The sequence below is a fragment of the Polypterus senegalus genome, chromosome 12 (genome assembly GCF_016835505.1).
Source record: "Polypterus senegalus isolate Bchr_013 chromosome 12, ASM1683550v1, whole genome shotgun sequence".
NCBI lineage: Eukaryota > Metazoa > Chordata > Cladistia > Polypteriformes > Polypteridae > Polypterus > Polypterus senegalus.
The window spans coordinates 65,333,767-65,361,720 of NC_053165.1; the positions used below are offsets into that span (position 1 = coordinate 65,333,767).

Sequence of the window (27,954 nt, forward strand, 5' to 3'; positions counted from 1 at the left end):
CTATAGGCAACATGATTGTTTCAACTTTTATCTCCCATTAGATGCACATAAGTAGTTTGACAATTGACAGGAAGCCATTCACTTCATCAAGGTAATTTGGTTGGATGATAGCAGAAGTTATCCCTATATCACATCCACACCATTTTAAAGTTAAAGTTTCAGCTTCAACTAAATGGCTCAGAAATGTGTTCCAGTTCTCACTGTTCTTTATGTGAAGACGTGCTCCCATCTTGAATACAAATCTCCCTGGGACAATGATTACATATACTCCCCTGGAATATAGCTGAAACATTTTATGTTTATGTTAAATTATCTTCATTGATGTCTTTGAGAAGTTTAAAAATCTTAATTAGATCCCAAAAACATTTTCCTTCTGTACTTAGACTTTGTTGCATCTGCTCAAAATTAGCCCTACCAAAGTTCAACTTAATAATTTTAGTCTTTGCATCTGTACTCTTACAAAATACCGAAAATTAATAAGTCTTAATTATTAACATTCATTTGCAAATGGCTGGAGTCCTAATCCAGAGGTTTTACTTTATTTCAAGATACTACTAAGCAGTTTTCTTTGAAAGCTCGACAGTTATTTTGAGACACAGTTTAAAGTAATGCATTTGTCAGTTTGGCAAGTCATTGGTTCTTAAATAAAGAAAGTCATATAGCCAAAACACAAAAATGCTAATTTTAATAATTATTGGGTGTATTTTATTATTTTAGCAGATAAGGGCATTGAATTTCATTTAAAAATGATCAAGCTGAAGTGATCTTGATCATATACCAGTCAAAACAAATAAAAGACCAACTTGACCAATTTATTTGTAAAGGACACAAAGTGCATTCCATCAAATCTTTATCAGTATACAGTAAGTAGCACTAGGGTGTTATACCGTGTTAGCCATTATAGATGTTGTGAGAAGTCAAGCAAAATGACTCCTTTTATTGGCTAACTAGAAAGATTACAATATGCAGGCTGTTGAGGCAACTCAGGCCCTTTCTTCAGGTGAGATGTGATACAGAAACTGGAGTTCCCTATGTTTAAATACACACTAGGACCAGTACAGCATTGGAAAACCTGGAAGTGAGTCATCTTAGAAGGGGCCCGAGTTACCTCGACAGTCCTACATATTGTAATCTTTTTAGTTAGCCAATAAAAGGGGTCACTTTGCTTGACTTCTCACTACATCAGTTTACAGTACATGTAATATTTATATTTTTCCCTTCCACAGGGTGGAGTTCCAGAGCAAGTTCTACGCTGGTGCTGGGGTCAAATTTGTTCCCTTCTCCTTTAAATTGTTGTCCTACAGCTTTGAACATGATGGACTTCACTGAAATATCATACAGTTTCAGCTGAAATGTGAACATTTGAGAACTGATATGGCCTGCCTGAACTGCTTTTGTTTTAAATGAGGAAAAGAGGCAAACATTTTGTCTTCTACTAAACCTCACGGCTGTACAGATTTTGTACAAAACAAAGTTGCTGCACTGATGACCTTATTCAAGCTGGTTTTGTCCATATTTGAGATCTGGAATCTCAACTGCTGAAATCCATCTTTCATCATTCATCATTTTTGCTGCCATTTTTTATTAACTTTGAAAAGTATAGGCTTATTCTTAATTTAGGGATGGGGATAGAGCTATATTTTTACAGAGGAATACAAAGTCATTGGTTTAATAATTCCATAATCTAATTAAAATGTTTTCTTTTTTTAATTAGATACCCATCTTAGATTTTTAGAACATCAGCAGGCCCAGTCTTTATTAGATGAAGACAATCCCAAAGTAACGTGTTCTGTAAATAACTTGTAATTAGCACATCCTTTGCAGCTGTCATTTTAAAGGGTTTTATAACATTTTATTCTTCACCTGATAAGTTAATATATTTCGATATTTTAATTGTAGTCCACAATGATGCTTCGGTGACCCGCTCTTTCTGAATACACTCATTTTGTCTTCCTTTTCAAAAAAACTGCCATTTGAATTTGGAGGCTTCACAGCGTAAAATAATGGCTTCCATTTTTTATTTTTATAATGAAGTCAACCAATGTAACTGGCGTCTTTAGCACATAGACTTAAACCACCAAAATTTGCACTAATTTTCCATTTTTTTTAAGAACTGTTTATTGAATGTAGCAGAGGGGGAGATGGATTTCAAGCATTCCGATATCATGGTATGGATGTCCCACCATCAGTCGAGTATACCGTATTTCGCCAAGTAGGCTGTGGTTTTCTAGAAAATAATTTTCAGATACAGATAAAGGTTTACAACCCAAATGGGTTTTATATGGATCCAATTATGTGAAATGTTGCTGTATCTTGTGAAAGGTATACTGTAATTACTGTACTGTTGGATTCTGGCTTATCAGGTAAGCTGTGGTAAAAAAAAACCAAAAAGTCTCTGTCTTGTAGCTCAGCAAGTAAAGATGATGGGTGGTGTGTGCCTTTACATGGCAAGGAGAGAGATTTTCAATCTTTTTTCATTGCTAACAAGTGGTACACATAAAGAAACAATGTGCCATATGATGGTTTTATTTGCTCAGAAGCCTATGTGTTGCTGCTGTACATCCTCCATAAGCTAACATACATGCCTTTTATACCGCGTAAATGGCGTCCACCTTTTCAAAACAAAGTGCACTTGTTCTGTTCTTCGATTGCAACAATCTCTTTTAAAACAGAGATGAAAACTAAAACAATGTCAAAATTAAAAACTATTTAAACCCTTGAAATTCAGTCTTCTTTGTTTCCATGTCCCTATAGTTTATTAGGTATTTTAGGGGTTTTTGACACCTTAGGTCAGGGGTCCTCAATCACGGTCCTGGAGGGCCGCAGTGGCTACGGGTTTTCATGCCATCCGGTGTCCTAATTAGAACTCAGTCCTTGCTGGTAATGATGGTTGGTGTTTAACACTTTGTCTTATTAGTGCCTTCATTCAGTAAAGACACATTTTAGTTCCTTTGTAGATCAGAGGTCCTCAGTTACAGTCCAGGACGTCTACAGGTTTTTACTTTAACCAGTTTCTTAATTAGAACCCCTTTATTTACTACTAAAGCAATATGTTTTTGGGCTTCATTTTAGTTCTCTTGCCTGCTACCATTCAGAATTCTTCATTGCCTTTTTAGATTTTAGCAGCTGCATTCATCCAAGTTTCATTATCAGCATGGACTGCTTTCTAATTAGGGAACTAGTTGAAATAAAAACCTGCAGCATTGTGGCCCGCCAGGACTGTGATTGGGGACCCCTGCCTTAGGTTGAATGAAATGGAAACCTTGTTTAGGTTTGTGGGGAGCCATACCCAATCCTGGTAGTAGGTGCCAGTCCACCAGAGGGTTCTTGTTCAAAAAGCGGACGCCATCTGCTTCGTTTTGTTTGTTTTACACTGGCCTACCCCTACTACAAACCCTGAACTTAAGGTTCGTCGGGGTAAGGCCACATACACCAGGGTCCCTAACCTTAAAATAGTGTAAGGGTTCCTAATCTTCAAAACAAGTGGCGTCCGCTTTTTGAACAAGACCCCATCAGAGTACTGAACAGTGCTTGTTAAGTAAATGTGTCCATGATAGAATTTTGCTCTCTTGCATTCTTGGCACTGTTGTCTCAGTATGTGCCTTTCTCTTCCTACACTGCAATGTCAAATCACAAAATTGGGGACCCTTCACTTTGTTAAGCTGTAGACTTGTAACCACCCAAAATAGGTAGGTATACAGTATGGACAAGCATACAGAATTGAATACCAAAAAAGAAAATGTAATCAGAGCTGAGAAATAACTCTGTGATGCTGCGGCTTGTGAGCATACTGCAGTTTATTTATTTATTTTTTTTGTTTTCAAGCAATTTACTGTCCCGAAGCCAAGCAAAAAAATCTTTTCAGGCAGCGTTGACGGACGAAGGGTTGTTATTGAAGGGTAGTGATTAGAACAAGGGCTCTTCTCCAGTCTGACAAGAAAGCAGAATGGTTTTATAGAATTGGTCAGTGGTATCTCCAGGTAATGCTGTTAATGTGCTAAATTGGCAGTAATCCTTATACAGTATGTGGTCAGAAGAGAGAATGTGTGCGCAAATACAAGGCCCACAGATGTGATGTTGACTTGTCGTTCAGGTCGATGTCTCAGTGCTCCTCCCAAAGATGGAAACACAATCCTGAACTGTTCCAATGGCTTCTCTTTGACTGTATGCATACAATGATTACACAGAAATGAATATTAGGAGTGAACACTGCATTTTACCCAAGTTAAATGTCTCCTTTCTTTGTTTTGTACCACATTTCTCATGTCTTAGTATTCCTGTCATGGTTCCTGAAGGCGATATGTACATACAGTTTCAAAGTATGAGCCGTAATTCTAAAAAGAACACATTCCCAGGGAGTATGTGCCCCCTGCTGGGTACAGGGTTACAGTCACTAGTGATCGGTTTGCCAAGTAATCGAATGTCGCCCTTATTTAGTCACTTTACACAGGTTTTTGTTATAGTTTGGATGTGCTGTAAAAAATGGTTCTAAACTTTATTTCTGACTAGACATACTGTATCGAGCATCTCTATGTACAGTATATCTAGTTTGGGCTAGGGGTTTAGGAAGCACTGACCCTCAATCAGGGTTCCAAAAGTACCCCCTGGAAGGCCGCAGTGGCTGCAGGTTTTCATTCTAACCCTTCTCCTAATCAGTGACCAGTTTTCACTGCTAATTAGCTTCTTTTCCCTTCATTTTAACATCCCTGTTTTTAAGGATTCAGTGCTCTGAATGTATTCCTTTCTTCATTAAATGACAGCCAAACAGAAATGAGCCAACACTTGACCAGCTGAATTGGTATTTCAAACTCCCAACTTATTTCATTCCAACCAATCTGTTAATGAGAAGCTGATTCTCACTGTTAATTAAACTTATTATTTAATGCTTTGGCCTGTTGCTACTCTCATTCTGCCACAGCAGACATTTCCAAAACTGTTACATTTCTGTTTTTTCTAAGACCACCGTCAAAATGTTTTGGTGACCTGAGAGATCAACCTTACCGAGACCTTTACCTTGCCTTAATTTCAGATACTGTGTGATGGGCACAGGTGAGCTGGTAATGTGGCAGCTTGTTTTGTATCTCATTATTGTATGGGTGCTAATTAAAGAAAGAGAAACAAATAAGGGGCCTAAGTCAAGTTAATGAAAACTAAGGAAAAATAAATTGATTAACAGCAAAAACTGGTCACTAACGAAGAAGATGGTTAGAATGAAGACCTGCAGCCATTGTGGCCCTCCAGGACTGGAGTTTGACATCCATGGTCAACAATGTGATACAGATTTGGCATGGAAGAATGGAAGCACTAACAAGCCGCTACCTGCTAGGCTAAACTTCTAATTATAAAACTAGTTGGAATGAAAATCTGTAGCCGCAGTGGCCATCTGAGACCATAACTGAGGACCGCTGTCGTGAGCAAGTCTGGCCCGGGCTTCATTGGTGAAATATGGAAGTGACTGGACTTATGGCCAAGGCAGGTCAGGGGTTCACTGTAGAAGGGGATTTTGCAAAATAAGGCTGTTGGTGAGCAGGTCTGTGGGGGGTTTAGTGATGACGAAGAAAAAGCAGTGAGACATGCTGAGTGCTAAAGTACAGCATGTGATCCGAGGAGGCATCAAGTAAATATTTTACTGAGTTCAGGACTGTAGACGTGATTGGGGAAAGAAAAAACCTACACAATCTCACATGTTCATTGATATTTTGTGTACATAATTACGACCAAATGCTTTTTTTTTTCTTTTTTTTTTTGTCTTAAGTGTCCCAACTGTCCCAATATGGTTTGACTTGTCTAGATATCTAGTTATGCAGGACATCAAGCTTTTTAGCCCTCTAGACACAAAAACACACATTCGTAGACCATATTTTGTGTAGGAAATGAGACTCATACAGTAAAAAGTAAATCAATGGGTATTTTCAGTAAAAATGATTAGAAGGACTTGAAGTTGTCTATGATGCAACAACAGAGCCGAGGGGATCACATAAGGGGTCAAAGTTACTCAAAACTTGTAAAATTTGGGGATTGGTAATACTGGCCTGTGGAGTGTTGTTTAACGATCTTTCAAATTTGCAGAGCATATATAAGTATTTGAGATATTTACCCATGGTCCTTGTCCTCTAATGCTCTGCAAGCAGGTCCTCCACCTTGCAGGGAAAACTTGGGGGTTGATTGGCACTCCAGCCAGTGTTAAAAACCTCCCACTGTTCCATTCCTGGGCGGCACGGTGGCGCAGTGATAGTGCTGCTTCCTGGGTCCTCCCTGCATGGAATTTGCATGTTCTCCCCGTGTCTGCGTGGGTTTCCTCCCACAGTCCAAAGACAGGCAGGTTAGGTGCATTGGCGATTCTAAATTGTCCCTAGTGTGTGCCCTGCAGTGGGCTGGCGCCCTGCCCGGGGTTTGTTCCTGCCTTGCACCCTGTGCTGGCTGGGATTGGCTCCAGAAGACCCCCGTGACCCTGTAGTTAGGATATACCCGGTTGGATAATAGATGGATAGATGGACATTCCATTCAAACTACTGAGGTGTCACCCGTTACATGGCTGCACTCAGATCCTAATTTGGGACCCTGAGGTGGCTCGTCGTGTGGTGGGTGTGGCAAAGCGCTATATCAGTGCAATCTCCAGCCCTCTAACAGCCAGTCCCACAAGGTTAAAGATGACAAATTTCACATACAAGCATCATTTTAGACAAATTCAAGGTCAGTGATTACAAATATGTGATTTGGGATCTACGCATCTATGGACCTCTATCTGAAGGTGAAGAATGACAAATTTCTATTACAGGTGAGACGATTTGGATTTTAAATATTTAAATTGAAGCATAAATTTGAATATTCCAAATATCTGATACAACTATTATTGTTTATTATGTACTCCTACTACCTCATGAAACAAAATCATTCAATTTCTTATGAACACCGCAATTTAGGGCGGCTTACTTTTTTTTTTTTGCTCAAATTTTGAAATGTCAGCTTGGGTTAAGCATAATTGACAGGGTTAAAAAAAAGTGTTTTGTGGAACACGGTATTATAAATTTCTAATTTCTTTCTGAACATCTTTATAAATTCAAATATTTTTGTACATTGGATTTAATGTAAAAAAGATAACTATAAACTATTCTGAGAAAAACAGACTGCCAATCTGCTTTGTTAAACAAGGTGTCGGAATTGATTCCAGGTAAATAAAGTACTTTCTTTTAATGAAAGGAAACCCGCATCCACCACACCTATATTCAGGGTCAGAAAATCACACAAAAATCTGAAACACGTTGTACAAATGAGTTGATTTTACGTCTAGCGCTGTACCCGATAGCTACAGAAAGTGCTCACCTGAGACCGCTAATACGCCTCGTTCTGTCAAATACGCGTTTCTCGTCTCTAATCAAACGGGCGTCACCAAGTCTGAGATCATCGAAAACGTTCAGTATTGATTGACAGGACGGTTGTCGAATCAGCGATGAAGCGGGAGGGCGTTCATCCAATCAGTGTTGAGTCTCGTGCTGCTGCTGGTCTGTAGCTGATTAATCGAAGTAGTCGTTTAACGGAAAGCAGCGTGCGTGTTTGTTGTTGTTTTCGTTAATTCCCCTATAGCTACTGTAGCAGCAACCAATACACTTGACGAACTGCGGCGCAACAGTAAACGTTCGACGTTTAAGCAAACAAATCTTCTGTGCTGAAAGAAACGACTGACGTCTGTTGGAAATTAAGCAACTTTGGGTTGATATATTGGCAAGTGTTTTTTTGACTCGCTTTTTTAATTCAGCCATAAGTGTTTTCATCCTATTGAACAACAACGAGACCACTTGTCTTGGTGTTTAAATGGTAAAAACGTGTTTTTTAAACTACGGATACCAGATATTATGGTTTGAGTTGGAGTATACAAACTAGCAGTCTTGTTTTCAACACGTGTCTTCCATCAATGAGGACTTGGCTTCGGCGTCTCCTTGTGCGCATGCTCTGCTTGGCTGCCAGAGGCGGGGCTCACTGTAGCCGGAGTCCGCGACTCTGGCTGTTGACAACCGTTCCCATAGCGACCCAGCGGGTTACGGCGCACTGGGCAGCGGACAGATTAAGCGATTCCGAAGGCTGGTACCGAATTGGGCAAAGGAGTAAGCATGTCGCTGGACGACCTACGTCTTGAGTGGATACGGCAGCGGGTCTGCGGTTCTCTCCACTCGGTTGACTCGGCTTGCTTCGAGGAGCTCCTGAGCCGGGACAACGGCGAACATGAACAGAGGATCCTGCGCTTCCTAAACGAGACGTCCGAGGAGTCCAAACTGTCGCTGCTGTACTTCGTTAAGAGTGTGCGGGAAGAGCTGATCGAGGTGGAAGTTGTAGTTGGTAAGCCTTTTTAGTATATGCGCCAGTCTGAGCTGTCATTACTTTTGAAGCTCCTGTCTAAAGTAGTCGTGACATCTGGAAAAAGTTTACCTGAAAGTGACAGCATTAAACGCTCCACCTGCTGTTAACAGTTAATGTTATTTTTAAAATTAGCTGGAGTGTGCTGTCAGTCTCTTTTAGCTAAAATAAAGGCAGATTCTAAAAAGAGCCTGTGAGTGGATGAGAGGAAGTTCAATCAGTGCAGATTATGAATCGGACCATGAATAGCTAGGAGATGAAATAGGTTTGGACATGTGACTATTGTGTAAAGTAATTCTGTTTATAGCTCCATTTCAGAAAGCAAATCGTCAGAAGATAAAGAAAACCAACCAAAATATTAGGTTGCTCAAATATACAAATATTTGTATATCCATCCATCCATCCATTATCCAGACCGCAATATTCTAACTACAGGGTCACGGGGGTCTGCTGGAGCCAATCCCAGCCAACACAGGGCACAAGGCAGGAAACAAACTCCAGGCAGGGCGCCAGCCCACCACATATTTGTATATACTTGCTTAAATATAAATGAGTAAACATAGGAAGGAATGAGCACTGGGTGGCATGGTGGCGCAGTGGGTAGCGCTTCTGCCTCGCAATTAGGAGACCTGGGTTTGCTTCCCGGGTCTTCGTGGAGTTTGCATGTTCTCCCCGTGTCTGCATGGGTTTCCTCCCACAGTCCAAAGACACGCAGATTAGGTGCATTGGCGCTTTTCTAAATTGTCCCGTGTGTGTGCTTGGTGTGTTTGTGTATGTGCACACCCTGAGGTGGGCTGGCTCCCTGAACAGGGTATGTTTCCTGCCTTGCACCTTGTGTTGGCTGGGATTGGCTCCAGCAGACCCCCGTGACCCTGTAGTTGAGATATAATGGGTTGGATACTGGATGGATGGTGGAATGAGCACTGGAATAAACCGACAGAATACATAGCACAACTGATTGATTTTTAGCTTTAAAAAATGGGTGGAATTAATTCAAGATGAGGTAAAAGGTGTGTGGTTTCAGTGCACCTCAGCAGTGATTATGTTCCTACTTTTTCCTTTCTACTGAAAGAGAGCAGGTTAACCACAGTTAAGAGTGGATGAAGATAGATGCCAAAGCAAGTCTCTGAATTTTAAGAAGGCTGGCATGAGGCGAGCATGTCAATATGTAGTGTTAGATATGTGCTTTTTGTAGGTTTACGCCTTGGTGTCTTGGAAATGATCTGTTATGTTACAGGAAGCCAAGTTATAACTCTGAAAGAATTTTTAATTTGTTATTGGCTAGTGCATATTACAGAGACAATATCCATCCATTATACAACCGCTGTAAAGGAAAATGTAAATTTAATACTACTTTCAATCCACTTTAAGAGCCTGAAATTCCACCACCGGAGGAAATTGCCCCACCAGAGGAGAAAGATGACTTGTTGGATTCAGCCAGAACCAGTGAAGTTCTTCCACCTCCTGAAGATCCTCCTCCAGAAGTTCCACCACCAGGTACTATAACAAGAAAAAACGCTAATCACTGTTGACTGGGTTCAGATTGTGAGATGATATGAGATTACATCAGATGAGAAAGATGGTGAGAAAGGTAAGATAGTCGTACGTACTCTGCCAGCATTTATAGTACCCACGCTACCTGAAGTTGAGCATCTTTGGGTCCAGTCAGTACTTGTTGGATGGGAGACCATCTAGGGAAAACTTCGGTCGCTTCTGGAGGAGGTGTTGACGAGGCTATTGGGGGCATATTCCACAAAGAGTAGGGTGTTCATCAATGTCCAGTGTTTATAAATTGCCCACCGTGGCCTGATCATCCCCTGTCTCTAACTGGTTAGCTCTCTGTCTCTTTCTTTCTTTCTCACCCGTTCACCATCTGATAGAGTGCTTTTAAGAATGGCTGTCGTTGCATCATCCAGATGGGTGCTACACATTGATAGTGGTTGAAGTGGCTCCTTACTTTCTATGTAAAGTGCTTTTAGTAGGTTTGAAAAGTGATGTATAAATGGTAATTGATGAAAATAATTATTCCTGGTGCTGGACAGTAATAATATGCTGAATGTTGATGAGCCCATTCAAGTAAGAATTTGACTATACTCTGAACATGTGACAGTAAGCACCCTATAAACGTATAAAAGTTTTATTTTCCTGCATTCACCTTTAGTTAAGCAGAAGAAAAAAGGTAAACGCTCCAAATCTAGATCACCAGGGCCTAAATCCAAATCCAAACCTGTGACCCCAACCCCTGCTGATCCAACGCCCCCACCAGCAGATCCTCCTGCAATGAGTGCGCAGGTGGATGAGGTTCCAGTTGAAGAAACGGAGGAAGAACAAGTAAAACTACCTCTCACGGTACAAAATGACGACTTGATACCTTTTTATAAATTAAGTTTGGATAAATGTCTCATACGTTTGAAGTTTACTTTGTATTTTTTTTCACTTTAAACCCCCAATAGAAAATTGAAATCCACAAGGTGTACCGTACAGAACTGCATATTGCAGAGAATAATATTCCAGAGAAGTTTAGAGAACTGCCTGCCATGTATTTTCTGAGAAACAAAAAAGGTAAGCATAAAAATGTAATCCATTGATCAAGTACAGTTTTTATTTTTTTCATTTTATCAGATCTCAATTTTGTTGTAACGCCATTGGAATAAGCTGTTCAACATTCATTTTATGTGTCCTGAGGACGGGGAGGGCGGTGTATGTAAAGGTTGGTAGCAGGTGGGTTATGGCTAAGAAAGCATTGTTTAAATTGTATTGACATAGATAAAAAAATCAAGTGCAGGACAAGAAGAGGAGCATCATAGTACTGTTTGTGGGGCTGGCTGATGAAGCATTTTTTCTTTGCTACAAAGTCTGCAGAGAAGTCCGTATATTTAGTGGTTTGGTGCTGGGCTATTCAGACAGCCGCTTGGATTACTTCTGCAAGCACCTGCAACCTCCAAGGTGTGTGTGTGTGTGTGTGTTTTGATATATTTTGTGCCATATTGATATCTGATAAACTGCAGAGACATCAGTATCTGAAAATTGGTTTAAAAAAGTTAGGATTTAACTGTTCAGGGCTGTACAGTATTTGTCCTTATGCTGTTAGCAGTTCCGCTGTTTGTCAGCAGGGGTCTCCACAGTTGTACTTGGTGAAAAATCCTAACATGGCAAGTCTCATGAATATTTAGAGACATTTCAAAAGCAGTTTACTGTAAGCATCCATCCATCCACTATCCAACCTGCTATATTCTAACTACACGGTCCATGGGGGTCAGCTGGAGCCAATCCCAGGGCGCAAGGCAGGAAACAAACCCCGGGCAGGACCCCAGCCCACTGCAGGGCACACACACCCACACACCAAGCACAATTTAGGATCTCCAGTGCACCTAACTTGCATGTCTTTGGATTGTGGGAGGAAACCCATGCAGACACAGGGGGAACATGCAAACTCCATGCAGGGACAGCGCTACCCACTGTGCCACCGTGCCACCCTTTACTGTAAGCAATACAAGGCAATTCGGAGATGTACTGAGATTTGTTTTGACTTAATATATATTTTTATATAACACTGCATTTGATATCTTAATGTATTCTAGGGTGTTTTTTAGGTACGGAAAAGATTTAAATAAAAAAAAAAAAACAGACCTGTGTAATCCATTTAGAGTTGTAGAGCCTAAGGTGGCAGCACTTGGTGTGATAGACGAATCAACCCTAATTAGGTTGCAAATTTATTGTAGTGCCAACTGGCATGTTTGGACTCCCAAAGGGCCATGCCATGCACATCTTTTGGATAATGGTGTAGGAAAGTTAAAGCTGAGCATCTGACACTGCAAACAACCCCCATTACAATCACGAGGAGACCCTGACTGGGCACACGATTTTGAACCCTGTGGACAACTTCTCAAGCAGCAGCGATCACTACTGTTATGCGGATTTGTGACAATGAATTTTCAAAGAAAAACCTGAAGGTTAACATTTGCAGATCTCTGACTAGTCATTTCTATTGACAGATTCATGTAATTGAATTCTTTCTTTCTTTCTTTCCAACTACCGCCCCCAGTTCTTTATAATCGCACAGATAGGAACAGATAAATAAAAATGTGTTCTCTACATTAGCGTTCCACATGTCACCCTGCTTTACAGTTTCAACTTGTAAAATGGTTCCAAATTAACAATACTTTAGGAGACATTGAACATGACAAGATAAGGCTCAGTATGTGGTACTTGTAATGGTTCTTCCTTAACGTACGTTTTATTCTTTTTTTGCTTTTATACAGGCGACTTCATTCAGCTGTGCCATGCTGTTGCATCCACACATGCCTATGGTTGCAGTCTGACTGTAATTTATATTTTGGCCTCTCAGATTGCATAGCATAAGCAGTCTGAAAATGCTTTGAATATCACTTTGAAATTTTGCTGTTGATCTTGGCCGAGTTTTGTACAATTTCTAATTTCATTTTGATTTGTAAATGTTTGTTTATAGCAGTGACCATCTGGCTGTCTTTCTAATGTGGCGTTCTTGATGATTTGTAATATCTATGTGTAGCTAGCTTTTTTTCATATAGTCAACTGACTTGAGATGTTTACAGGAGCCACTCCCTAGTATTTACTGTTCCAATACCTTATTTACCAACATGACTCTAATGTCATTACAACTAAATGTGTCACCCCTTTTGTATGTAAATGGGGGCTGACTTGTGTAATCATTCCTTCTTCACACCTACATACCACCACTACTTATTCCATTTCTGTTGCTACCGTGGCTCTAATTCAGAGTTGCGGTCCTCCTGCCGTGCTTGTTCTTGTTCTCCTTTAGCATGCCTACTAATTGTCCGTTTTTCTCTCAGACACGTTAGATTGCTGTTTCTCATTTCTTGCTTCCAAGGTGTGAAAAGAGCTTCAAACAGCCACTCCAACAAGTCCTAGTCTGATACTCGAGTACCTCCATGAAGAGCCACCACTGAACAAAGCACCTCTGGAGATGTACATATTTTTTCTTTTCAGCAGACAATACTATTGTTATATTACTAACTTACCTTTCAATGCAAGTTGTGGGCTTCTTGTGGTCTAGGTTGGATTTCATTTTATGATACATTTTTGTAGCTGATTTGCAAACACTTAAATGTTTGACTTTTGTAAATCGCCACGGGTAAAGATAAGTGCCTCTGTATCATTTTGTGTCTGAAATGTTAGATTACTTTGTTTAAATCCTCATAGGCTCAGCATTGAACAAGTCTTTGTTTCAGCTCACATTGTTTCAGTGTGCAGTGTATGTCATTTGACTTGTCACAAGTGTCTGCTTTAAGCCCAGAGGCTTTACAGTTCTAAAATGGTGTCCTCCGTAAAGACTGCAGTGTGTGTTCCAGCCTTCTTAGTTCCTCGCTTTCTTCATACCAGTCTGTTATGAGTTAATGAGCGCACATTATTCTGTGTAGGGGCCATTTACTTTTCAGTTATTCTTGTTCTGCCATGGAGTCTTGGAGCAAGAAACATTCATTCCATAATAGTCAATTAAAATATATTAATTGAAATGGCTTACAGAGTGAGGTGTGTGTGTTGTGCGTTTTTTCTTTTTTTATGCGTATGTTCCTAATTCTCACCAGGTATAGTCTATGATGGTAAAGCATCAAACAATTAAATGTGTGGACAAACTGGCACTTTGCACACAGGGTTATAAATCCAGCATAACATGCAGTCTGTCACCTGACATTATTGGTAGACACATTGATTATTCTTGATGAGTGATAGTTGTCAGGCTGCTACATATTCATAGATGTTGGTTATTGAAAAACAAAAAAAAGCTACACCTAAGTAACATGGGAGAAAACCAAGAGGTATCAGCTTTAACATCTGAATCACAATTTTTCTCTGGACTTCATGAATTTTAACGTGTTGCTGTGTCAGAAATGAGACTGAAACCACACTTTACCGAATTTGGCTTGGTGTAAATTCCTTCTTTTCATTGGGAGATTTTCTAAATATAACCTAAATGTGTGACCCCCTAATCCATGTCACATAGGATTCAGAATTTGTTAGTTTTTTATTCTACATTTTACAGCACACACAAATACAGTTTTACATTAATGTGTAAACTAAATGGGTACTGGGTTTGTATGTTACAGTAAAGGAAGTGAAAATAACATGCAGTTACACTCAGGATTTTTGAATGTCAAGTTTCATTGTGTAGATCGGAGTGGCCAAGGTCGGTCCTGGAGAGCCGCCGTGGCTGCAGGTTTTCATTCCAACCCATCTGCTTAGTTAAAAAACAATCCTTGCTAATCGCAGACCTTATTTAATTTTATGGCTTGTTGCACTGCAGTGTTAGGTTTTATATCTGCGGATATCATCCAAAGGATTTGAAGCCTAAAAAGGATCATTTTCAGTCTGTCACATTTTCTATTAAGTGTTTTATTAAATGCATGATGAACACACATAGCTATAAATGGAAACGAGCGAGATGGAGAACTGCTGGCTGCTTTGTCATTTACATCTTATTGCTAATAAGGAGCCATTAAAACACTGAATGCAGCTGTTTAAGATTGAAGTTAGCAATTAAGGGTAGGGAACCTTAACAAGTGAGACCACTAAAATGAAACATCAAAACGTCACTTGAGCAATAAGTGCTTCTTCATCAGCAGAAATTGACTTCCTAATAAGAAACTGGGTTGGAACAAAAACCTGCAGCCCCTCCAGTACTGACATTGCCCACCCCTGGTGTAGACTGATGTAGTACAGCCTGAGGGCGCTTTGTCCACACACGGTGCTATCGACTGGTCGCGGTCTTCTCTCACATTAGCCACAAATATTTACAAACCTGTCATTTCTGGGTGCAGTCTATGGCAGTCTCATCAAGAACTGGGAAAACCAGCTAACTGCCATATTGAAGACACAGTCAGGCTTTCTCTGCTTCATGTTGTTATTTTCTTTTTTGTAGTATTTGGAGAATTTGTTTTCCTTGTCCGCAGATTAAATGAGGGCCAGTCTTGGGAAGTGCTGCCCTGTACTGCTTCCACAAAGTGTTTAGAGATGCTGATCAGTGGCACATAGTAACCTGGTTATTGCTGGTAGTTTTAATGTACTACAAGTTTTGTCAATAGCCATTTGCAGTTCTAAATATCCACAATTCAACAAATAATATTGTAACATTATTGTCAGTGGTCTGAGGAGGATATGTAGGTTAGAATGTCCAATAAACATGAGCTTAAGAAAATCACAAAAAAATGCTGTTTTCTGCCTCAAGTAGACAATAAAAATCAGATATAACCAAATCAAATCCTATATTATACTCTACACACTATTAAACTGTTATTAAGCTTATAAGATGGTATATAAAATGCATGATTGGTGACTGGAAGGCCACAGTATATGATAATTAATAACAGTGTCTCCTAAGACTGCTCATCCACACCTGCAGCTTTCGACTTCTGCCTTCTGGTCTGCACCCTTTTCATCACTAGTAGTGATCCTATTGTCTTTTGAGATGTGATTAAGGACTTTGTATTTTTTTTTACCATAACAATTACTTCATTAATATGTCCTGAGCTAAGAAATTGATTGTTGATTTAAAGGATGGGAGGGACAGCAATCAGTAGGGTGCTTGTCAAGCAAGTAGACAGCAGCTTTTCATTTCTGATCACTGTAATAACTGGACTGCTATACAGCAAAGCACTCTGCTGGATATAAATTCAAGGATACAATGGAAAACTTTAGTAAACACTATGAAAACTTTAGCAAAAATTAATTCCTTCAAATGTTGGACAAAGGCTTTATACTGGTTTTGTGGTTGTACAGGAAAGTTGTTTATGTAGCACAGGGTAAGGAAGGCAGGCAAAACTATTATTATTGTAGCTTTTAAACTGAAAAGCCTTTTACAGTTTATTGTCTTCAAGAGACAGGCTGCATGATCAAGGAATGCAATCATTCTGGATGTTTGTTTTAGATTTTTGACTTCATGACAGTATTTTTAGCAGGTGCAGAAGTTGTTATTTTATTACACAGTCTTGAACACTTTCACTTGATATCCCTAAAATGGCTGCACGTAGGGTGTCTTGTATATCGTTGTTGTTCTGGATCTGTAGAAAAGTGTAACTGTGTCTATCACGCACACTTATTTACTTCATTTGTCGTGCTGTATATGTAAATAAAATACAATTTTGCATTGTATTATACAAACATTCACATGATAAACTTAAAAACACTAACTTTTGACTGATTATGCTCATCATATGCTTCTTAAAAAATAAATGCTATACAAGTTCTCTTCCAAAGCCTGCTTTAGACAGTGATTGTGTGTTTTCAGAGGTTCTTTTTATAGATGCTGTAAAGTAAGTTATTCATATTTCTCTTATGTTATGTAGTTTCTTATTTGCCGTTTCTTAAATGTTTTCCTTAAATCTCTTCCTTGTTTTCATTGTGCACTTGCTCATGCATTTAGTTAACAAAAGAAATAATGTATATTGTTGCTAATTCAAAGATTTGTGTATTTCGTAGACACGCTCAATGAGCCTAATGACATGAAAGAAGCTAATGAGCTCCTGCCAATGTTCCTGGAGACGGGGAGTGTGGATGGAGATCTTCTGTTGATGCTCAGAAATGTGTTTTCATTCGTAAGTGGGTCTAAAAGCTATTTTGAGTTGTATTTTTCAAACTCTTAGAATTATTGAAATAACTGGTAGACTACTACTTTCTTTTTAAAATGCTTTACATTGTAAAGCATTTTGGTTATTGTTATTTTAGTAGTTCATCAAGGAAATAATTTTTCTCATTCCAACAATTATAATCTTTTATCTTCCTTTACTGTTTTCCCCTTGTTTGTGTAGTTTTATCTTTGGATATACTTGTTTCTCCTTTGCATATCGTAAACAAAATTATGTTAAATGAAATGGCAACTTTTAACTGGCCTGGTATGAGTGAGGTATGAATAAGAATATGAAATAAAATAAATCTTTCTATTATAAAAGAAAATCTTGAGACGAGACTATTGCCAAGAGATTTTTTCAAATCCCGCCCTCCTCTCCACCATTTCAGGTTAACAGCCCACGCCCGCAGTCTTCTCACCTCTCATTCATGTGAATGCTTTTCTCAGACACAGTTCCTAAACTCTCAGCTCTTATAAATTTTTTTGTTTTCCTCACTTGAAGTTCCCAATAAAAGAAGACATATTATGTCCAAATCTTATTGAAGAATTTCATCCTGAAGGTTTATCAACAGAAGAAATGAGTACATGGGCACTCCTAGCACAGAGAAACGATGAAGTCAAATGAATTAATGCCAAAAATTGTTGGTTGGTTACACGGTAAATTGGTTAAATGCATATCAATAGACTATGTTGTCGAACAATTCTGACATACTTGTAGTACATGTAGTACTTTTTCTGCAGATAACATTAGACACCAAAGGAGATCTTGATATACCTTTCGTATTAAAACGTTAACAGTTTCCTGTTAGAATAGCTTTTGCAAAGACAATTAACAAATCACAGGGACAAACATTCGAAAAAGTCAGTTTATTTATAACGAAATTCAATCACGGGCAGTTATACGTTGCACTGTCATGATGAAAGTCCAAACACAGAATCAAAATTCAATGCGATATTGACGAAAATTTAATTAAAAAAAATTTTACTGAAGTTTTACAATAAAAGTGTAAGTTTAAAAAGTATTTGCGTGTTAATTTCAAAGCCAAACAGAATGAAAACATGTAACACAATGAATACCTCTAACGCAACAGGAAACATAATTTTCTTTCAATTTATTACGTTTTACTATTTTTTTTACTATGGTTAATTACTCACTGTAATGTAAAATAGTTAGCTCTATTATGCCTATATAACAATTCCTGGGAAAATAACAATCAGTTGAAATTGTACATCCATTTTCCCATACGTGAGCGACAGATCCGTGAAGTGGCCAGCAAATTGCGCCCACCCGGGGGTTGGCGAGCAGAGGGCAGAGCCCCTTAGTAGTTTACAAACATAGTATATTCATTTGCCTTTGTTTGTTTTTCGTATTATCATAGGACCAGTAGAACTGCTTTTTAGAGAGGTTTGTTTGAGTAATGCTTTGAAATTGTGATGTTTGAATCACACGATTACTATTTTGATCTTTTTTCAGGTGTTCATACCAATTCTTTCTGTCAGTCAACAAAAAAGTGATGTGCTAAAAGCGGACAATCTTTTGAGTGAGCATCCTGGTATAAGTGAAGTCGGGTTTGAAACGGATGAGAACTTAAAGAAGACACAGGATGCATATAGTAGTCATCTGATACGGGATGAGCTGTTAGTAAGCTCATACAAGTTTTATAGCCATATTGAACACACAGCTCATCAGCTTGAAGGTAAGACTCTGAATGTGGACCATGAACTCTTGTTTGTTGCTATAAAAATTGTATTTGCAAAACCTGTGTGAAAGAATACTTTTGTTTTTTTTTATAAACTTTATGCAATAGAATATACTATCTCCTTAAAAATAATTTCAAAACTGCCAATCAAATACACTGTTTTTCTATAGGTGAAATAAAATTACACATTCCTGATATTAATTTGGATGCAGACATAAGTCAATTAGTGTCAAACCAAGCTTTGACTGAGACTTTGGAGCAGAGTATTATGAATTGGCAAACACAGATAACTTCTGTTATTGAGGAGGAGCAGAAAAAGAAGCCGCAGGTAAAGATGCCTCTTTAATATTGTTGTCCCAGATTAAAAACAAAAAGTTGTACTATATTGCAAAAACACTATTTCCAGTATTGAAAGAATAATTGATTATTAAATTATAGGCGTCTAGAATGAAGTAGAACTACAGCTAGATATTTTTTTTCCCCCCGTAGGGCCAGGGTCCCTTGGCAGAGATTGAATACTGGCGAGAGCGAGCAGCGACCCTCAGTGCTATTAATGAACAGTTGAAGCTACCGGTGGTAAAGAAAATATTGGAAGTTATGGTACATGCAGATCCAGTGACAGTCCAGAATTTTGACCTTACTGTAAATGAGCTCAGCAAGTTCCATGTTGAAGCGGTGGATAATGTCAAATTTCTTGGAACACTAGAACGCCATTTTAAGGTCAGTATTATGTTTAGTTGCTGGTGCTTTTCTTGCAAAGTCAGTGGGTTAAATGTACACGTTTCCTTTATCTTTCTGCTTTCTTTTCAGTGCTATTTGATATGTCGGGGAATTTTAAGTGTTATACTGTGAAACAAGTATTTGTTTTTCAAAAGATTCATCAGTGATTCAGTTTCTAAATGTTTGTTTTTTTAGTAACATAAGTCAAAACAACAGTAAGTTAGCCTTTTTTAATACAGTCATACTTTACAAGAATTAAGCGTTACAAATTGCAACCAATTTAGTGCCCACAGCTTCATGCAGGCTTTTGTTTCTGTGTGTCCCTCTCTCTTTTCATTTTCCTTGACATATTAAACTGCATGAATGCATTGATTAGACACAAGACAAAACTTGTATACCAGTATTTCGGCTGTTGTTTTCAGTACATTCAGTGCTTAAAAGAAATGAGAACTACTACCTTAAAAGTCAATGAGTCAAATTCTATTATTTTACGCAAGATACAATACAATACAATACAATAGGGAGTGCCGTTGACTTGGGAAATCATTGATCTCACTTGAAAATAATAGCCTGTAGCAGCTTGTTTTTATTCACATATGCGTCAAGCCCAATGGGTGTAAGCCTTGTGACATGTTACAACAGTGTAGTTAAGGGATGTCTGCAAGTCTAATCCATTATCAAAAGAACGACTGGCTGTTAAGCAGTGGGTCAGTTTCGCTGATTAAGCTGAAGCCCCAACTCCTACCCATCGTTTGCCCAGCTGCAGTTAAATGCAACTGAAGTGTCTTTCATGTCACAAGGTGATATGCTTCAGTTCACAGAAGATTCTGCAAAATGTTCCTTATGGTACATATGCACACTCTTTAAGTGCAATTTGGTGCATACATTTTTTTTATTTCCACCTTTAGAACCGAATTTAATTGATTTTCCCGAAATAATTTGTCAGCTCCTGATTCTGTAATTTAGTTAAGCGTATTGATGTCAAATACACTTTCATCGCCAGACACGAGCAACATTTTGTTAATTATATCAAAATTTAGTGCCACAAATGTCAGCAGATTTCAAATTTTCTAAAACATCTTCATATGTACAGTTAAGAATGCAAGTATAGAAGTAAAACAGAAGAAGAGAATTAGAAAATCCTGATCAGTATATTCCTGTACAAGTGAAAGGTGTATTTGTGTTAATCATTCTTTTTGTGTGTCTGTAATCCTTGATTTCAGTTAGAAGTGCTAAACTGTTAAAAGTTTGTAAGTTAACCCCTGTAATAGTTTTTCAGTTGCAGGTTCTTAAGTTTTCATATAACGCCCTTTTATTTAAGATCTTGTAGTCTTTGCAAAGTTAATACAGTATATGTTATGTGGACGCTGAAGTCGAAAACAACGAGAGACTAACACCAATGTAAAATAAAAAGCAATTTCTTTATTCTTGGTGAGACAAAGAGGCTGCCTCCACCTGCCAGCTCAAATTGCCACAGGCAGCAAGCCCTTCACTGGCAGTCAGATCAGACAGCCTGCTAGCAGGAAGGAGAGACTTCCTTTAAATATTCAAGTTCATTGACAAGTATAAAAAAAAAAAAGAGAGAAAACGTAGCATTTTTATCTTGAGGTTATACATAAATCATAATAGCTTGCGACTCCCTGAATTGGAATGTGTACATTGCTTCTTTCAGATGAAGAGGTTATCAGGGCACTCACATTTTTTGAGAAATATGCTCAAATAATTTTAAGTAAGAATTCAGAAACTGTCACACTGAGTTATAATATCGCAGGGTGTTCTGTTAGTATCAAGAGGTCCGCATTTTCCCATAAAAGACTGCAAGTCAGTCCCTTATCCTGTGCACAAGCTTAATTCTTTTTCTACCTAAATGAAGAACAAAGCATATAGAAATAATGAATCATATAGCTCTCTGCAGCATGATTAATACAAAATACAGTACTTGGTATTGTGAAGTATCTACTTACAGTCATTACAGTTAATAATGTTTTTTTTTCTTTCTCCGTTATTTCTCCTCAGGCCTATTATGAAGTGAAATAATAATAATTTGGTAATGAAACTGAATTGCTTTCGTTTTTGCTAAAAATATTACGACTGTCTATTTTGCAGAACATAGCGGCTGGATCAGGATTTAACATCATCCTTGATACAATTCCTCAAATGATGAATGGGCTAAAAATGGTGTGGATCATTTCTAGCCATTACAATAAAGATGAGCGGATGGTGCCTCTCATGGAGCGAATTGCATGGGAGCTGTCAGATCGAGTTTCCAGAGTAGTTGACATCAGAACTTTGTTTAAGTAAGTAAAGAGAAAATTATTCTTCAACCGGGGAGGCTGGCAGTTGTCAGTGTGCAGCTACTATATTACTGTATTACTTTCCGCAAAGCACCATAAAGCTATTTCAAGTAAATGAATATTGTTTAATGAATCTGCAATATAAGACCCGTCATATCCAGAGATCAGATTTTGTTTTGTATAATTTTGCAAAATGTTTATTTCAATTAAATTAATAGAGAAAAAAGAGACGTTGCAATGGCCAAGACTGTAGACAGTAAGCACGTACTTGAGCAGTGGAAAGCCTCCTACTTTGAAGTTCGAGCAAAAATTGAAACATCAGGTAGAGATCCACGGTGGGAATTTGACCGGAAGAAACTGTTTGAGAAAACTGATTACATGGCTTCAATATGCCAGGATTTACATGATATTCTTCAGGTAAAATTCATTTTATTGTTTATTATTCAAAGTTATAATTGTATTTCATAATATTTATATAAAGTTGAAATATTCTCATCAGAAAGGTTTATTACTTGGCTTAGTCTTGTTTTTATTATTATGATAATAATTCTTTACATTTATATAGTGACAGCATATATAATTAAAGGTAATATGTTTCACATTTAAAAGCAGCCATTTTGTATTTTAAACAAACTATGGGTTTTCATATTATTGGCTATAACTGTATTGTTAAACTAGTCAACGGTCAAACAGCTTGAGCTTTTGTTCTTGAGAAAGTCGTGGTGGTGCAGGGTGAGTTTCGAGGCCTCGCATCGTCGGCTGCTCTTTTCCAGCCAGTGTTTGTGGGCCTCCCCATGTCTGTGTAACATTTCACTGGTTTTCTAACTTGTTCAAAAGTGGAGTGTTAGTTGGCCAATTCTAAATTGGGGTTATTTAGATCTGGTCCTGTAAATTAATAATGGCTTTAGGGATTCTGAATTAGAAACCAATTCTTTGGGTCCTTGTCCTTAAGTTTTACTGTTAGTTAACCTGATGGTGATGACCTTTTAGCATGTTAGCATGGCAACAATTCCTTTTATCCTGTGTTATCTTTAGGACTATAAAAAATGGACAGGTAACATAAACCACAGGAAAAGGTAAAAATTAAATGGTGCTTGAGCACAAAACCTGTATGTCAACAATAAGCATGTTTGTACGTTTCAAAGGAAAGTAAAAGCTGACTTATTATTCAGTTATGAAACAGCGGACAGAGCTGATCAGGCCGTACAGTTAAACAAGGCATTCAGTTAACAGTATGATTAATTTTATATTATGAATAAAAGCACAATGGCCTTCCAAGACCAAGGCTGAAAACCCCTGCGTGCTCTAAATTGACCTGATAATGTTACAATATTTAAGTTGTATTACTAAAAATAAATTCAAAAGTCTTGCACTATTTTTAATAATTCTTACTTTTCTTTTATTATGTAAGATTCTAGAAGAATTCTATAACATTTTTGGGCCAGAACTAAAAGCAGTGACCGGTGATCCAAAGAGAGTTGATGATGTTCTGGGCTGGGTTGACAGTCTGGTGAAGCCTATTGAAGAATTGACCTTTGACCCATTTAACCATCGCCAAGCAAGTTTATGGAAATCTGTCATGGAACATTTTAAAAATGAAGTTAAAGTAAGTAATGCTGGAATTGTGAAAGAGTTTCCACAAATTCAGTTGTTGATGTTTAAAATAAAAAGGTTAAGTTGAAGATATTTAGAATGTATGCCTTCAGATATTTTCATTTCTACTTTTTTGTAGGAAATCGAAGCAGAAGCCATTAACTTCATTGATATGTCATTTAAGACACTCCGTTCTGCAGAAGCAGCTTTTGATATGCTTCTGAAGTTCAAACACATCCGTTCACGGCAAGCGATCAATACACAAATGATGAAAAAGTTCAATGACATTTTAGCCCAATACATGAAAGAGGTGAGTTGTAAATCGTTCTTACTGAATCCATGGGGAATTCAAATATATTTTGAGGATTTCTCAGCTTTCTATGCTGTGGGAGCTAGTTGTCCATTGTTTTCCTTTTTTGTTACCTTCACATTAGAAAGTTGTCAGTGAGCTTGAAGTCCCTTTAGTTCATTTAGGGTTGTGGTACCGCACTCCAACAACTTATAACACACACCACTTGAATAGAAATTGAACGTAAGAACATTTCTTTGGATTGTGGGAGAGAATTCAGGAATTCCGATTAAACATAAACCGAATACATTCTGTACTTCAACAAGATGCACCATTCAGTCTAGCTGCAAACCCCCAAATGACGTAACCTGGTAATTCCAAAAGTTATATTAATTGAAAAAATATATGATAAGTCCACAATTGTTTGTCTGTAAAGATGCATATCCAGAAGGTACCTTTGCTCCTTTGGACTTCATTTTTTAAACACACAGCCCCTGCACACTGAAGACATTAGAAAACTGTGAAAGTAAAACATTTGAGAAATGGTTTACAGCAGAACACCACCTCTTCATAAAGGATAAATGAGCCTTTAAACACCACCCTCCTTCTACTGTGGAGTTTAGAGAGCCATTGCACACCATCTTACACCTGCAGCCGAAAGGCAGAGAGTTTCGCTAAACCATCATGGAGCTCTGCCAGGCTGCTCTCTGACTTTGGACAGAAGGCCACCTTTATTGATGACAGTGGAACCCATTTTATCAAATATGCACACAAAACCTTTCTGGATGAGGAATGAAAAAATAAGATGGCAGTTTGAAGATTCATGCCATTTTACATATTGGAGTTACATAATTATTGCACACATCAAACATTATCAGCTAAATTTGAAATATTCAAACTATCAAATATGTTTGATATTCATATAGGACCTTTATAGCACAAACAATGTATAAAGAACTTTCTGTGGCTTTTGGTATACTGGAGCCTCTGCTTTTCTGAGGGTTAGGGCAGCGCCAGCTTGGTCCTACATCAGAGTGCGTTCAGAAGGCAAATGGGATTTTGAAAAGTTTAGCTTTAGGAGTCTCAAAGTTGATGCCGTAACATAAAAACATTTAAATGACCTAATTACGACCTAATTATGGTAATATTAACAGTTTATTTTACTTACTCTTTATTATTATTTCATAGCCATGCATACAAACATGGTTTATTTAAGAATACCTTTTGGAGGCTTGGTTTCAGAGATGTTGTCTGATCTCCTGCGTTTTTTATTACATGTACTTATATCATTGTTGACCACTGGTGAACCTGAATGTTCTTGTTAATAAAGTAGGATACATTTTAACAGATGGTGGTGTTCTTTTCTACTCAATGACATAGGCGGCAAGATGGTGGTGACTGGTTGACCATGGAGTATAAGTGCAGTAATAATCATAATTTCCTTTAGCCTAATTCATTTTCTACAAAGAATATCATCATTTTTTCATGATGCGTAAAAAGTCTTTATTGTTCCCTTGTTTTAGTTTTAATGTGTTTTGCATTATAGGTTGATATCATAAACAAACTGTTTGAGCAGAATCTTAACAATCCACCTCTCAATAAGAATCAGCCCCCAATTGCTGGAGCGATTGCCTGGGAGCGGACTCTCTTTCATCGTATAAAGCATACCATTGTTCGATTTTTGGAAATGGATGAAATGTTGGCTACTGACCAAGGCAAAGCAGTAAGTCTGCTTTATTTATTATGTATGTATGTAAGAATCCTTTAGAAAACTAAAAGTTTAATTTTGCCATTTATTAAATTTACTTTAAGATTGGTCTAGAGCTAGAGTTCCCAAACTTTTTTTGACCGCAGACCCTTTTACCAAATACTTTTAAAATTGGCGACTCCCTAGTCATTTACTTTACTTGCTCAAATGAATAAATTTGTACAGTACTCGATATTAAATATTTCACTAGATATCAACCTTTTCATTTTAAACACTTTTAATTAATGATTGAAAAAGATAAAAAAAACTACGGAATATGGCATTATCTTATGCAACATTTCATATCGAAACCTGTGCTAATGAAAATTAAAACAAAAAAATATGAGCATTTATGAAATTAATATGTAAATTCAAAGTAAGTACAAATAGTCCAAGCTGTACTGTCTGCATTTCTTTTTTGGTTCAGTCATATTATTATCTGAAGAAATAAAAACTTGTATTAACAAACAGTTTTGACAGCCCCTGTGATTAAAAAAAAAAGTATGTGCTTGCTTGAAACAGAAGATTTTTGTTCAAACTTGAATAAATAAAACTGTGTCCTCTGATTTTTTTTTTTCGCAGTACTGTTCCTCAATAAATAATTATATTCGAAGTTCAAATCACAAATAAGTACATGTCAGATCAAACAAACCAATTTCTAGTGTTTTATGAAAGCATGACTGTACAAGACTGATAGATTTTGCTAATATCGATAATACGTCACCTCGTCCCACCGCGAACAAGTGCGGACGTGTAATGGTTTTTCATGTTCGCACTTGCTTTGATACGTTCGATAAGACAAGGCACAGACATGTTTGTGTATTTTCATGCATTCTTACGTGTGACTCTTTTAATGACACATTTTACTTTTTCGTTCGTAAGTTTGGTATCTAATGTGTTTTTATCAAAAAGGTGTTTTTTTTTATTATTTTACTAATTAGGCACCTATTGGAATCCTAGATATTTTGAAGTAACAAACAAATAGCAGTAGTAAGGGGGTCCATTTTTGCTGCTGTTGACCCCCAAATATTTTTATTGAAACTGTCAACCCCTAGAAAGTTCAAATCGACCACTTTGGGAGCTCTTGGTCTAAAGCCTGTTAAACTTGTCCATCCAGCACTGACAAGCTTAAATAAGATGCAGACAGTTAAAAATTCTATAACTAAAAGGTAGTGCTGTAATCGTACAAACATTGAGATATACTAGTTTATATCTTTATTTTTTATTTTACGGCTAGTTGAACGTATAAGATTTTTGTTGGGTTGGACTGTACAGTAAAATAGCTCATGTTCAAATTCAAAAGGAGTATGACTACAGAATGTATAGCTGGTGCATACCACTTTACAGTTGCAGTGATTTAAATGCTTGATTTAAAGTTTTCATGTACATGTGCATTTTTTTAAGTGTGACAATATCAAAATAGTTTTACTCTCACATGTTTGCTTGGTCATTATTTGGGTGCCTCTATCTCTGCATATCATCAGCCATTCAGTGGAGGTTGTGATTTTTTTGCAGGCCAAGTCAAAATACCTTGAAGTGGGCAAGCGAATGAGAGAGTATGAAGAGAAGCAGTATGAGAAGTGGAGAGATGCCACTGAGCAAGTCCTGCCTTCCTATCTCATGCAGAGCCTGCTGTCAAAACCTGGCGCTCCAGCAAAGAATGCAGAAGGATTAGAACCAGTGAGACATCGGCTGTTTTTTTTTTTACGTTTTTAAATACTAAAGCAGTCTCTGGTTTTGAACACGCAGTTTGCAACATGTAACACTTTTAGATAGGGTACTGCTGTTTTATGGTGTGTAAATATTCCTTTTAATGCACTATTTAGATCTCTTAGGGAAATGTTTTAAGATGGATCAGATAATCAAGGCGCCTTATTATATCCATCCATCCATCCATCCATCCATATTCTATACAGTATGGTTCTCAGAACTGCTTTTTTTTATCTGTGAACTTTAGAACATCTTTTGTGTAATTTCATTTTCTGTTTCTTGAAGGTTTCAATTTTAGTGAACCCAGAGAGTGATCATAAGAACATCCAATACTCAATTAACTTTGCCCCAGAACTGAAAGAGATCATTTCAGAAACCAAGTATATGGAGCAGCTGGGCTTTTCAGTGCCAGAACTCGCAAGAAACGTAGCTTTACAAGAAGACAAGTTCCTCAGGTAAAATAAAAAGTAATCAGTCTGAACAGAACTAAGATGAAGACGTGAATTCTCTGAATTTGTACAGTAGTTTTCCAGATGTTTAATTTATTGTTCAAGTATTCTTTTTATATCAGCTATTTATGTACAACTCGTAAGGATATTTTGTATAGACCCACATTTACTTTATTTCTTTGTTTTGTCATTTCCTATAGGTAGTGTGGCTCAAAGGTAATTAGTGTTTAATCTTTTGGCCGGATGTTCTTTTGGGTATCCCAGACTTATATAAAGATAAGTAGCCAGTGTGTACTCCAAACGTTAAAGTGAGCCAAGTTGGATTTAGTGCCATCAGCTGGTATCATATCTGTACCTAAATCCACATATAAGCCTCCACCACTGGAGAACTGATGCCATGTGGCGAATGCTTTATATGCACATTAACACCGAATAGCAGATACAGAACACTAAGCCATCTTTTTTCATTTTATAATA

The 27,954-nt window shown here is 37.7% G+C and overlaps 2 protein-coding genes across 2 annotated transcripts in view; both read left to right on the plus strand.

Moving 5' to 3' along the window:
• Positions 1-2,719, plus strand: part of LOC120540882 (V-type proton ATPase 116 kDa subunit a2-like) — a 36,489-nt gene extending 33,770 nt beyond the window's left edge. The window contains exon 20 of the mRNA XM_039772018.1: positions 1,227-2,719. Coding sequence (XP_039627952.1) covers positions 1,227-1,329 — 103 coding nt within the window. The 3' untranslated portion in view covers positions 1,330-2,719. The remainder of the gene's footprint in view (positions 1-1,226) is intronic.
• Positions 2,720-8,108: 5,389 nt separating this feature from the next.
• The window catches only part of dnah10 (dynein axonemal heavy chain 10), a 111,680-nt gene continuing 91,834 nt past the window's right edge, over positions 8,109-27,954 (plus strand). Inside the window, exons 1-15 of the mRNA XM_039771329.1 lie at positions 8,109-8,334; positions 9,724-9,849; positions 10,514-10,701; positions 10,806-10,914; positions 16,828-16,943; positions 18,450-18,672; positions 18,846-19,003; positions 19,165-19,395; positions 21,502-21,692; positions 21,908-22,106; positions 23,101-23,295; positions 23,422-23,592; positions 25,118-25,294; positions 26,834-26,998; positions 27,314-27,483. Of these exons, the coding sequence (XP_039627263.1) occupies positions 8,109-8,334; positions 9,724-9,849; positions 10,514-10,701; positions 10,806-10,914; positions 16,828-16,943; positions 18,450-18,672; positions 18,846-19,003; positions 19,165-19,395; positions 21,502-21,692; positions 21,908-22,106; positions 23,101-23,295; positions 23,422-23,592; positions 25,118-25,294; positions 26,834-26,998; positions 27,314-27,483 (2,645 nt within the window). The remainder of the gene's footprint in view (positions 8,335-9,723; positions 9,850-10,513; positions 10,702-10,805; positions 10,915-16,827; positions 16,944-18,449; positions 18,673-18,845; positions 19,004-19,164; positions 19,396-21,501; positions 21,693-21,907; positions 22,107-23,100; positions 23,296-23,421; positions 23,593-25,117; positions 25,295-26,833; positions 26,999-27,313; positions 27,484-27,954) is intronic.